Source organism: Leptopilina heterotoma, unplaced genomic scaffold, assembly GCF_015476425.1.
Source record: "Leptopilina heterotoma isolate Lh14 unplaced genomic scaffold, ASM1547642v1 Lhet_218, whole genome shotgun sequence".
Lineage (NCBI taxonomy): Eukaryota > Metazoa > Arthropoda > Insecta > Hymenoptera > Figitidae > Leptopilina > Leptopilina heterotoma.
Window position 1 is genome coordinate 502790 of NW_025110935.1, and position 13402 is coordinate 516191.

General features: G+C 23.6%; 1 protein-coding gene across 3 annotated transcripts in view; it reads left to right on the plus strand.

Moving 5' to 3' along the window:
- The window catches only part of LOC122501885 (basement membrane-specific heparan sulfate proteoglycan core protein-like), a 428837-nt gene that overhangs the window by 363243 nt on the left and 52192 nt on the right, over positions 1–13402 (plus strand). For 2 of the 3 annotated variants that reach the window (XM_043611648.1, XM_043611650.1), the window contains 4 exons: positions 121–331; positions 3159–3215; positions 8899–9049; positions 12557–12705. In XM_043611648.1, the coding sequence (XP_043467583.1) occupies positions 121–331; positions 3159–3215; positions 8899–9049; positions 12557–12705 (568 nt within the window). The remainder of the gene's footprint in view (positions 1–120; positions 332–3158; positions 3216–8898; positions 9050–12556; positions 12706–13402) is intronic. The other variant, XM_043611649.1, reaches the window with a different exon arrangement.

A 13402-nucleotide genomic window follows, 5' to 3' on the forward strand; every position in this document is an offset into this window, starting at 1 on the left:
TTATTTTGAATTACGAAGAAATTCTCAATCAGCGAAAAATTCTAACATTAACTATATATTTATTTTTATTTGAAAAATTAAAAATACGATTAAAAATGTTTTTCGATTTTTTTGTTTCAGGTTTCCTGGATGCGTAAGAGGGATTTACACATATTGACGTCGTCAATTTTCACTTACACGGGGGATGGAAGATTTTCAGTGAAACATCCTGAAGTGTCTGATGAGTGGAGATTAAGGATCGAATATGTCCAGCCGAGGGACGCTGGCATCTACGAATGTCAAGTTAATACAGAACCTAAGATGAATTTAGCCTTTATGTTGAAAGTTGAAGGTAATTTTTTTCACATTCTATCATTTTTCATTATTTCTTCTTTATTATCACAGCGTTTTTAATCTATACAATTATAAATACTAAATTTCATTCACTTTCGTGTTAAGTAACTGATATGTAGACTTTTACCACTGTTTACTTAAAATTGAGAAAACAAATCAGAAATTATTATTTTGAAAAAGATTTTTGGCCAAATAATAATCCAAAAGATTGTTAAATTAAAAATCAAAAACTTATTCCTTTATAAATAAATTATTATTTATTCTTTATAAGTGTTAAATTAAATAATAATTTACTATTTTGGAAAAGCTAATTATAAAATAATTATAAATTTTGCTTGATTAAAAATCAAATTCTTTATCTAAATCAGGTTTGCCACAGGTCAGAGAAATCAGGGAATTTAGAAAAATGTTAGGAAAAGTATAATTGGTCAGGGAAATCAGGGAAAATTCAGGGATTTTTACCAAAAGTACTGTAAAAAAATTTAATTTTTAGAATTCAATACAAAATTATAAATTTTGGTGTCTTTTTTGTTTGCCTCATAAACCATAAAATTACCACGAATTCTAATAAAAACTCATAAATTTGTTCTATTTCTGCCAATAGTTTTTTTTTGATAATTTAATTTTTATAAAAAAACAATCATAAAATTATTATAAAATTATTACTTAGAAATTATTTAATTTAATAATTTACAATGTTTAACATTATTTCAAAAATTTTAACGCAGTTCTTTGAAAGAATTCAATTATCTTGATAAATATCAGAATTCTTCCCAGAAATTCAATTATTTTCAGGAATTAAAATAAAATTTTTTTCCAAAATTCCATTATTTTCATAAATATATATCAAATATTCATCACAAAAATTCAATTATTTTAAAACGTAATAAAATTCTTCGCAGAAATTCAATTATATTCAATTTTTTTTAAATTATCGTCAAAATTTCAATTATTTCTCTAAATAGCAAATTTCCTCATCGCAATTCCAATTATTTTTCAAAAATTTTAATAACATAAATAAATAAGAAAAAATTTACAGTTATTCAATTATTTGAAAAATTTTTATTTTTTCAGGGATTCAATTATTTTTATAAATAGCAAATTTCTTTACAAAAATTCAATTATTTTTAAAAATTTTAATAAAAATCTTGGAAAAAATTCAATTATTTAAAAATTTTTTCCTCAAATCAAAGATTTTTAATATTTACCTACTATTTTAATAAAATTTCCCAAAACAATTAAAATTAAAAAAAAAATTGGATAAAATGTTACTCAAACATTCAATTATTTTCAAAAATAATAGAAATTTCACAAGATTTCAATTTTTGAAAATAGAATTTGCATAACGTTTTTGGAAAAAATCAATTATTTAAAATTGTTTTATAAAATTCGTTACACTAATACAATTATTTTTATAAATATTAAAATTGTTTTGAGAAAGTCAATTATTTTCATAAATATAATAAAACTTATTGCAGTAGGATTTCTATTATTTTTGATCCAATTTTAATTGAATTCCTCAAAAAATGAAACTATTTTTATAAATGTTATTAAAATTCGTCGAAGGCATTTTATTATTTAAAAATTTGTTGATAAAATTGTTTGTGAGATTTCGATTTTAAGATACATTCAGTTATTGAATAAATTATTTATTTTTTATTTTAAATAATTGAATTCTGGTAGCATTTTCTAATAATAAATTGATTTAAAAATTAATTTCTGTTAAAGTTTTAGATAATAATTGAAATTTAGAGAAGTTCTTAATAATTAAAATTTTTATAAATAATTTAATTTTGTAATGTTTTTAAATCAAAGTCTTTGAAAATATAAATTTTTTATACTTTTTGATTTTTAATTAACAGTTTTGTCGAACTGTTTTTTTTTTAATAATTTTAAACAAAATTTTTTAAAAATTAACTTGAACTTTTTATTTTCTTATAATCTAATTGAAATCTAAAAATCTAATTGAAGAATTTTCGAAAAATCGAAATTTCGTAAAATTGAATTAAAAACAAATGGATTTGGAAATTCTCACATAACTTTTTCAAAAATTATTATAAATAATTGATTTAATGAAGAATTTCAGTTGAAAATTTCTAGAGAATGATAATTGAATTTAAATGATGAAAATAATTCTGAAGAAGTTACAGTAAAAATATTCTTATAAGTTATTGAATTTTGAAAGGTCTAAATCTGAAATTTTTTTTAAATCTTTATTTTTATGGAATAATATTCAACATGGAGATGCTATTCTCCACCTGCGAACGCCAAGGTCACCGCTAGATGTCAGTTTAGTTGACAAAACCTGATTTTTCGCCACCTAGTGGCGATCTTGGCGTTCTCAAGTGGAGAGATTAAACAATTTTCTCCCTCAAAACCTTTTTTATAAAAAAAATGTTATTTTAGTACTATTTTATTTTTTTAAAAACTATTTTCTTATTACAATTTTTTTATTAATAAATTCAATCCGAGGCCTGTAAGTTTTGTAAATAAAATCAAAAAAAGATCATGATACTAACCGAAAATACAAAAGGATAATTATTCCCCCCTCCCCTTTACGAACTTAATAATAGAGAATTTTTAATTGAACAAAAATAAATTAAAAAAAAAACTGCTTCTGGTGCTTGAGTAATGGAATCGAAGTGCACTGAAAGCAGGTTCTCGAGTCAAGTATATAGCACGTGCATGTACTTAAATTTCCTTTTTTATATGTATAGCATTTTAATGCAATGTTAACGGTTGAGTAGCGTTTCGATCCTCTGCCTGAAAAGTGTGATCTCTTCGACTTCGATTAACTCGATATCTTTTCTGTCCTCCCATTCCAGAAAGTAGCCCTGTCCCTGCCACCACACCGAACGCCATTCATCGGACGTTCAGCTCAGGTTAGAATCATGCAAGAGTAAACTCCTTCCGTGCTGTTGATCCAAAATGCATTTAGTAGTGTTCTAGATAAGACCGCGAGAAACTGCCTTAACTCTTTCAGCTCTTAAATTCATTCAACGAGAAGTTAGTGCTTTACATGCAAGGGCACAAATCCCCTCTTCCATAATCAGATTCAATTGTTAATTATTTTCTAAAACTATAAAAAAAATTTCATTTTTCAATTATTTTTCAAAACTACAAAAAAAAATTTCAATTTTCAATTATTTTTTACAACTATGCAGTAAACAAATTGAAATTTTCAATTATTTTTTACAACTATGCAGTAAACAAATTGAAATTTTCAATTATTTTTCAAAACTATGCAGGGAAAAATTGAAATTTTCAATTATTTTTCAAAACTATGCAGGGAAAAATTGAAATTTTCAATTATTTTTCAAAACTATGCAGGGAAAAATTGAAATTTTCAATTATTTTTCAAAACTATACAGCAAAAAAAATTAAAATTTTCAATTTTCAATTATTTTTCAAAACTATACAGCAAAAAAAATTAAAATTTTCAATTTTTAATAATTTTTTAAAACTGAGCAGAAAAAAAAATTTTCAATTATTTTTCAATACTATACAGTAAAAAAATTAAAATTTTCAATTTTCAATTATTTTTTATAACTAAACAGAAAAAAACATTTTCCAATTTTCAGTTATTTTTCAAAACTAAAAACAAATTTTAATTTTCAATTATTTTTTACAACTATGCAGTAAACAAAATGAAATTTTCAATTATTTTTTAAAAAATTTTAATTCGCGATTTTCAATTCTTTTTTAAAACTACACAGAAAAAAAAAGTTTCAATTTATAATAATTTTTCAAAACTATACAGTAAAAAATTAAAATTTTCCCTTTTCAATTATTTTTCAAAACTACACAGAAAAAAATTAAAGTTTTCAATTTTGAATTATTTTTTAAAACTACAACAAAAAAATAAAAATTTTCAATTATTTTTCAAAACTGCACAGAAAATAAAATAAAAATTTTCCATTTTTAATTATTTTTCAAAACAACATTGAAAAAAAATTTTAATTTTCCATTTTTAATAATTTTTCAAAACTATACAGTAAAAAATTAAAATGTTCTATTTTCAATTATTTTTCGAAACTACACAGAAAAAAATTAAAATTTTAACTAAACAGAAAAAAAATTTTCAATTCTCAATTATTTTTCATAACTAAACAGAAAAAAACATTTTCCAATTTTCAATTATTTTTCAAAACTACACAGAAAAGAAAATTAAAATTTTCAATTTTCAATTATTTTTCGAAACTATACAGTAAAAAAATTAAAATTTTCCATTTTCAATTATTTTTCAAAATATGTAGTAAAAAAATGAAATTAAAAATAAAAAAAAATAGAAATAAAGTAATAAAGAAATAAAATATAAATAACAGAACGTAAAATAAAAATGCAAAATAAAAATTGTAAGTCTCACGTCTAAAAGCATAAATTCTAATAGAATCGCTGAAACTTTTCTATTAATTTTCTACTGAAACGAAAAAAATGTCAAGTATTCATTTTAACGAATGAAAGATTTTTATAATAAAGTAAATTTAAAAAAAAAGAAATTTGTGTTATAATAGAGTTCACGATAAATATAAATGTATCTTCGCAGTATAAAGTTAAACAGCAAGTATGTTTCTAACTTTGCTCAAACAAACTATTTGAACGCCATTATTTAACTTGGAAAAACTTTTTACTTTTCTTATCTGTTTTTTATTATATTCACTATAGTCAGTTATTTGTTTTGTTCCTTCTCGCTACTTTCTTAGAGTTAATTTTCTACTTTATTATCGTAATTTACTTTTTCACATTTAATATAAATTTATTTTTAACATCGCAAAGTCGACTGACTTTCCGCTATCGTTTATTTTCTTTTTCCTCTTTCCTTTGAATATCCATGTCTTGAAAATACATTTTCCTTTTCACAAACAAAAAAAAGTAGGTTTAAGAAAAATATTTTTAAAAATAAAACCTAATTATCGCTTACAAATAGTGTCTGCATTTTTTTCTTTTGTTTTGTTACATAAAAAAGAAATCTCGTGGAAAATAATATTTTTTCAAGAATAGCAGAGAAAAAAATTAGTGGAGAAAAATTTCTTTACAGAGATCAATTTATTTTCTTGCCAAACAAATTATCGTGAGAAACATATATTATTTTGGTAAAAAGAATTTTCAACTATGAGATCAAATTTTCTTTTTTTAAAGAGAAGGTAAATATATGGAGAGTAAAAAATTATATTTAACTGAAAGAGTTACGGTAAATGCTTTCTTTACTTTAATTTATTCCCTTTTATTTTCCAAATGCATAATTTGCACCTGCAAGCTTAAAGTTTTCATATAATTTCGCCTGCTTTGATGTGTGTTTTATTTGCATGACGTATGTATATATGTATATACTTCCAGGGGAAAAGTTTTTCAAAAGAAAAGAGGAGAATTTTAAAATTCTGTTACGATTTAACGTTTAAAAAACACACACACACACACTTAAACAGAAAAATATTTTATTTTCCTAAAATTTCTTTTAGAAATCCAGATAAACGTTTTCTCCATTATTTATTCAAATCACTTAATCCGAGAAAAGTTCAATTTTTCTTTGGAAAAAAAAATTTTTCAATTTTTAAAACCGACTTTTATTAATTTATAGAAATTTATTATTTTTGTTATTTAGTATTTTATTATTTTTTAAGGTGTAGTTTTTTGAATATTTGAATTAATTTAGAATGTTTAAAGTCAGGTTTTTACTTTTTACTTTTTCTGTTTCTTAATTTGGGATTTCATTATTTGTTATTTTATTATTTTCTAAAGTACAGTTTTTTATTAAATATTTTAATTAACTAACAATTTTTAAAGTCAGGATTTTACTTAATTTCTTTTTATTAATTTGAAATTTTCTTATTTTTCTTATTTTATTCTTTTCCCAATACACTTTTTTTTTAAATATTTGAATTAATTTAAAATTTTTAAAGTCACGTTTTTACTTTTTACTTTTCCTGATTATTAATTTGGAATTTCATTATTTGTTATTTTATTATTTTGTAAAGTGCAGTTTTTTTTTAATATTTTAATTAATGAACAATTTTTAAAGTCATGATTTTCCTTTCTATATTTAATAATTTGGGATTTCTTTATTTTTGTTATTTTATTCTTTTCTAGAATACAGTTTTTTTTTAATATTTGAATTAATTAACAATTTTTAAAGTCAGGATTTTTTTTTACTTTTTCTTTTTATTAATTTTTTATTTTATTATTTTCTAAACTACAGTTTTTTTAATATTTGAATCAAAATTTTAATACGAAGTTTTTACTCTTTCTGTTTATTAATTTCAAATTTTATTATTTATATTATTTATTATTTTACTATTTTCTAAAGTATAGTTTATTTTAATTTTTGAATTAAATATTTGTAAAATCAAGTTTTTACTTTTTCTTTTTATTAATTTGGGATTATATTATAATTATTATTTTATTACTTTCTAAAATACAGTTTTTCTTAATATTTTAATTTAAAATTTTTAAAGTCAGGTTTTAACTTTTCTATTTATTAATTTAATATTTTATTATTTGTTATTTTAAAATTTTCTAAAAGTAGGTCTTTTTTTTAAAGTACAGTCTTTTTTTTAAATATTTGAATTAATTGACCATTTTAAAGTCAGGATTTTATTTTCTACTTTTTCTTTTTATTAATTTTGAATTTTGTTGGTTTTATTATTTAATATTGAATTATTTTCTATAGTATGGCGTTTTTTTTTAATATTTGAATTGATTACAAATTTTTAAAGTCAGGTTTTTGCCTTTTCTTTTTATTAATTTAGGATTTTATTATTTTGTAAAGTACAGTTTTTCTTAATTATTTAAAAATTTTTCAACTTAGATGGTAAATTTTTTTTTCTATCATGTAGGGAAGACTGCCCTACATTTAATTTATTTTAATTTAATTTAATTTTAAAACAATAATTTCAGTATTTGAAGCAAATACCATTTTAATTGACTCAAATTAAAAATTATTTGATTCAAGTAAATATTTAATATAGTCAAGTAATAGTTCCCAATGGGAAGTAAACGATTGGTTCAATAATGGGCCATGCTTGGCGAACTCCGTTCCATTATTGGAACATTAATGGCAACCATCATTGGACCACCAATGGTTTAAACTTGGGATGATCACGCTACTGCCAATGATCGGTAGCCAAGCATCGGGCCAATATTAGTTGCCAAGGAATTGCCAAGGAAACAAAATCGATTTTCAAAAGCTTGATTTTTTATTGGCAGCCAACAAAAAACCAAGGTTTTGAAAATTTATTTTTTTAAATTATTAATTAAAATTTATTTTTAAAAAATATATTTTTCAAAAATTTATTTTTAAAAAATATATTTTTTTTAAATTAATAGAACATATTAATTTAATTTGTCACCTCTGGTAAAACAAAGATGAAAGACTGATAAATTCCCTCACTTTATATCTTACAGTGGAGGGATAACTGTGAATGTCTTTGCGAGAGAGGAGCAGGTACTTATATAGAGCCAGTGAAACAGGTCACAAGCGAGAAGAAATCACTAGCATGCACTCTGGCGGCGCTTGTCGGAAGTGGCGCAACGTTGGTTGCCAAGCGCTGTGTCGATAACGTCAGGATATGCATGCGCGCCAGAAAACAGTTTCGACAAGCGCCGCCAGAGTGCATGCTAGTGATTTTTTCTCGCTTGTGACCTGTTTCACTGGCTCTATATAAGTACCTGCTCCTCTCTCGCAAAGACATTCACAGTTATCCCTCCACTGTAAGATATAAAGTGAGGGAATTTATCAGTCTTTCATCTTTGTTTTACCAGAGGTGACAAATTAAATTAATATGTTCTATTAATTTAAAAAAATATATATTTTTAAAAAATAAATTTTTGAAAAATATATTTTTCAAAAATAAATTTTAATTAATAATTAAAAAAAACCAATTTTTAAAACCTTGGTTCTTTGTTGGCTGCCAATAAAAAATCAAGCTTTTGAAAATCGATTTTGTTTCCTTGGCAATTCCTTGACAACTAATATTGGCCCGATGCTTGGCTACCGATCATTGGCAGTAGCGTGATCATCCCAAGTTTAAACCATTGGTGGTCCAATAATGGTTGCCAATTGTTTTGCCAAGAAAAAACCATTGGGCACCAAGCATGGCCCATTATTGAACCAATCGTTAACATTGGCAACTTCCCGTTGGGTTATTTGATTTAAATAAATTTTTTTCAGCGTATGAACTACTTAACAAATTTTATGATTTTTTTAGAAATAGAAAAATAGAAAAAATTTTTTTGATTACAACTTTTTAATAGACAGTATATTTTACATTGCACACCAAATACAATTTCGAATCAACAAATTTTTTTATTATTCATTGTACGACAGTCTTTCCTGAGCATGCTTCTTGATAGCAGAAGATCGATTCGCAGAAATAATCGCAGAATTATAATATTATCAATATACAACATAAATATCTAGAAATAATTGTAAAAAAAGTAGATTTTTTTTTAGAAGTAAAAATTCCTTAATATCCTAAGAGAAAAAAAAAGAATTTTTCCATTTAGTTTCTTTCAATGATGTGGAAATGTGCTGGGAATTGAAGAGAACGTTTCTAATCTATGTTTCAGCTGCACAAGCGAAAATCCTAGGACCAGAAGATGTCTATGTGAAGAAAGGTAGTACAATAAGCCTCACGTGCACGGTTAATGTGCAAAGTACACCCCCGAGCAGCGTTTCGTGGCATCACGGGAGTGCAGTAGTGGATTTCGACAGTCCCAGGTATGCACTTGATCCAAGAAAATTTCTCTTCTCTCTCTCCTTCGCTAACTCCATTAACTGTGTCCTTTCCTATTTCAACTTCTATATATATATTTCGCACTGCTTCTCTCGTCTTCTATTCACTTTATAACTTTAACATACTATCTCATAATTTTCATTAATTATGATTCAACTTTGAAAATTAGTTTTCATTCCCAACTTTATTATTATCTTTATTGTGCACTCGAAATTTTCTCCCACTATCTTAGTTCAATATAAATTTTCCGTATATCATTGAATTTACATAATTTTACATTTTCATTTTTTTTTTTTTTTTTTTTTTAAATAGAAAATGTAATTTTAATTGGAGGATATAAATATATATATATGGTGAATATTTGAGATAGTGTAAGTTTGTAGAAAATATTTAATTTATGTAAGGTCACGTCGCAATAGTAGAGTAAATTCAATGAAAAAATTATTCAGGGGTTTCAAGAATATTGATTACAAATCAGGGAATCGATTATGTAAGTTCATTTTTACTTTGACTTTCATTTTCACTTTTATTTTTGACAATTTTTTTATTTTCACTTATTTTACAAGATTTTTATTATATTACTTCCATTTTCACGTTCATTTGGAAATTTTCATTTTCAATTCAATTTCACTTTCAAAGATTTGTATAAAATTTATAAATTTTTATTAAAATAGTCAAAGTGACAATAAAAGGAAAAATAAAAATCTGTTACAGTGAAAATAGAAATGAAAATAAAAAAATTCTAAACAGTCAAAGTGAGAATAAATAAAAATCTATAAGATGGAAAATAAAAGTTAAAGTCAAGTTAGAAATGAAATTACATAATAGAAAACCAGGAATGCCAAAAAATTTTCACTTTTAATTTTCCTTAAAATTTCTCACTTTCACTTTCACTCAAAATTTTCCTTAAAATTTCCCATTTTTATTTTCAATTTCAATTTCAAAAGTTTTCATTGTCACTCAAAAAAGTTTTACTTTCACTCCAAAAATAAAAATTTGTTCAATGAAAGTGAAAATAATTTTTGTCAAAGTGAACAATTCTTTAAATAATAGTAAGGATTTTTTAAATAAAAGTAAAAATATTTGAGTCAAAGGAAAAATGATAATTTTATGAGTGAAAGTGAAAATTTTTTTTAAGGAATACTAAATTTTATTTAACGAAAGTAAAAAATGTTTTTACTGAAAGTAAGAATTTGGGTTTTTAATAAATGTGAAAATTTTTTTGTGAAAGTGAAAGTGACAATTTATTGAGTGAAAGTAAAATTTTTTTTAAGTGTAAATGACAATTTTGTTAGTGGAAGTTAAAGTAAGAATTTTTTAGAGAAAATCAAAATTTTTTTTAGTGATAGTGAAAATTTTTTTAGTGATAATTGAAAGTGAAATTTTTTGAGCGAAGTCAAAGTTTTTTTAGTAATGATCAAAATTATTTTAATAAAATGAGAAACTTTTTTAATGAATGTGAAAATTTTTTTAGTGAAAGTCAAAATGTTTAAAATAAAAATGGACATTTTTTAGTGAAAGTGAATTTTTTTTAGTGAAAATGAAAATTTTTTGAGCGAAAATGAAAGTGACAATTGTCAAAATTTTTATAGTGAAAGTGAATTTTTTTAAATGAAATTGAAAGTAACAATTAATTGAGTGAAAAAAACATTTTTTTTTTAGTGAAAATGACAATTTTAATGAGTGAAGTCAATATTTTTCTAGTGAAGGTCAAAACTTTTTTAATAAAAGTGAGAATTTTTTTAATGAATGTAAAAATTTTTTGAGTGAGTGTGAAAGTGAAAAATTTTTTTGAGTAAATGTCTAAGTAATAATTTTTTCAGTGATAGTCAACATTTTTTTAGTAATGGTGTACATTTTTTAATAAAGTTGAATTTCTTTTATATTTTGTGCAAATAACAATTTTGTGAGTGAAAGTTAAAGTAAGAATTTTTTAAGGACAGTCAAAATTCTTTTATTGAAGATGAACATTTTTTTAGTGAAAGTGAAATTTTTGCAATGAAATTGAAAATGAGAATTATTTTAGTGAAAGTCAATCTTTTTTTTTAGTGAAAGTGACAATTTTGTTAGTAAAAGTAAGAATTTTTTAAATGAAACTGACAATTTTTTTATCAAAAGTAAGAATTTTTCGAGCGAAAATAAAAGTTTTTAGGTGAAAGTGAAAGACAAATTTTTTTTAGTGAAAGTGAAATTTTTTTTAGTAAAAGTGAAATTTTTGTAATGAAATTGAAAATGAAAATTAATTCAGTGAAAGTCAGTCTTTTTTTTAGTGAAAGTGACAATTTTGTTAGTAAAAGTAAGAATTTTTTAAATGAAACTGACAATTTTTTTTATCAAAAGTAAGAATTTTTCTAGCGTAAATAAAAGTTTTTAAGTGAAAGTCATAGTCAAATTTTTTTTAGTGAAAGTGAAATTTTTGCAATAAAATGGAAAATGAAAATTAATATAGTGAAAGTCAATCTTTTTTTTAGTGAAAGTGACAATTTTGTTAGTAAAATTAAGAATTTTTTAATGAAACTGATAATTTTTTTATCAAAAGTAAGAATTTTTCCAGCGAATTTAAAATTTTGTAAGTGAAAGTCATTTTACTGAAAGTGACAATTTTCTGAGTGAAGTCAAAAAATCTCAACATTTTTTTAGTAAAAAGTAAGAATTTTTTAATGAATGTTAAAATTTTTTTAGTTTTAAAAATCTCAATTACATTTCAAATACTTTTCTCGACTTTATAAATAAGAAGATTGGGATTTATTTCCTTTCCTCTATAAATATAACATTTTCAAAAAAAAAAAGGAAAAACAACTTGAAAAATTGTCGTCATTAAAAAATAAGCTCTGGTTTGATTGAGAACTCACAAAAAAAAGAAGACTCTTCAACTTTTTCAAGAAGCTGAGAGAAATTAAGTTGAAAAAAAAATTAACGTCCTATGAAGTTTTTTTTAACAAGCCAAGTAATGAACTTTAAGGAATCTACCTCACAGAAAGTTTCGAGTTTAATCAGTTTCTTTTTAGTAAGTATTATTCCAGGGCATTTCCTTCACGGGTCAATTCATATATTCGAAAAGTTGAATTTCAATTTCGATTTTCTCTATTCTGAAATTTTTCACTTTTAGAATATATGTGGAGGAAAAAATTTATTTCTTTTAATTACAAATTTTTCTTTCTATATATGAGGGTAAATAAGTTAAAAAAGAGAATTGAAGAATAATAAAAAAAAATATAGTTGCCTGACAGGAAATAGAAATGGTTAAAAAAAAAGAAAGAAAATGGAGTTTTGTGAGACAATTTTTCCCGATAATGTTGAAATTCCAGTTCAAGAAACTCTTGACTTGTAGTGGATTATCCGTGGAAAAATTATCAGCCTTTAAAGTTCGGATCCAAAGATATGATACGCCCTCTCTCCCTCTTTCGATATTTTTTTTTCTCTTCGTATTTTTTTCTATCTCGAAAAGCAGTTTGCAAGTATTTGTGATAATACAGCGTTCACTATTTTAGGGGCGGAGTTTCCTTGGAGACGGAGAAAACTGAGAGTGGGACGACAAGTAAGCTCTTGGTGACACAAGCCAGATTGAGCGACAGCGGAAATTACACCTGCATACCTAGTAACGCAAATCCTGCCAGTGTGATGGTCCACGTACTGAATGGTAAGTGGTTTTTACATTTAATGTGAAAGTCAATCTATTACGACACACTCTCTCTCTCTCTCACTTTCATCCCCTCTGTCACTCACTCATGATTAAAACGCAAGACTGACAAATATTAATGAAACTACCTCTCATCAAAAAATTGCAATTTTCTTTTTTATTCCGAAAAAAAATTGCGTCTCAAGATGTTCTCAAGAATTTAAAATAATTATTTTCCATCAACAAACATGTATATTCCTCTATAGAAGAATTTTAATTGATTTATGATAAAATTTAGAAGAATGTAAACAAATATAGTTGAATTTTCGAAAATGGAAATATTGTAAATTTACATTTTACATTTAATGTAATTTACAATTACATATTTATTTTCATTACTTATTTATTCATTGTTTTAATTTTTTTTTATTAACAAGTGATGTTTCCTTTAAAAGAGGCTGTAAGCATTGGATGTGTGTTAGATTTATCCGTTTGGTTATATACTTTCATTTCAGATGTGAATTGTCCACAGTTAGTATTGTTACTAATAGTGTATTTAAAAACACTGGGTGCTGCGACACTGCCTTTGGTATCCTATGAAAATCAAATTATTATTTTTCTTTCATTGTTTAAATAAACAATAAAAGTTGTTTATTTCTGTTCTGGCACTATACATAATTAATAATAGTTAATAATAATAATAATTAATAATAAACAC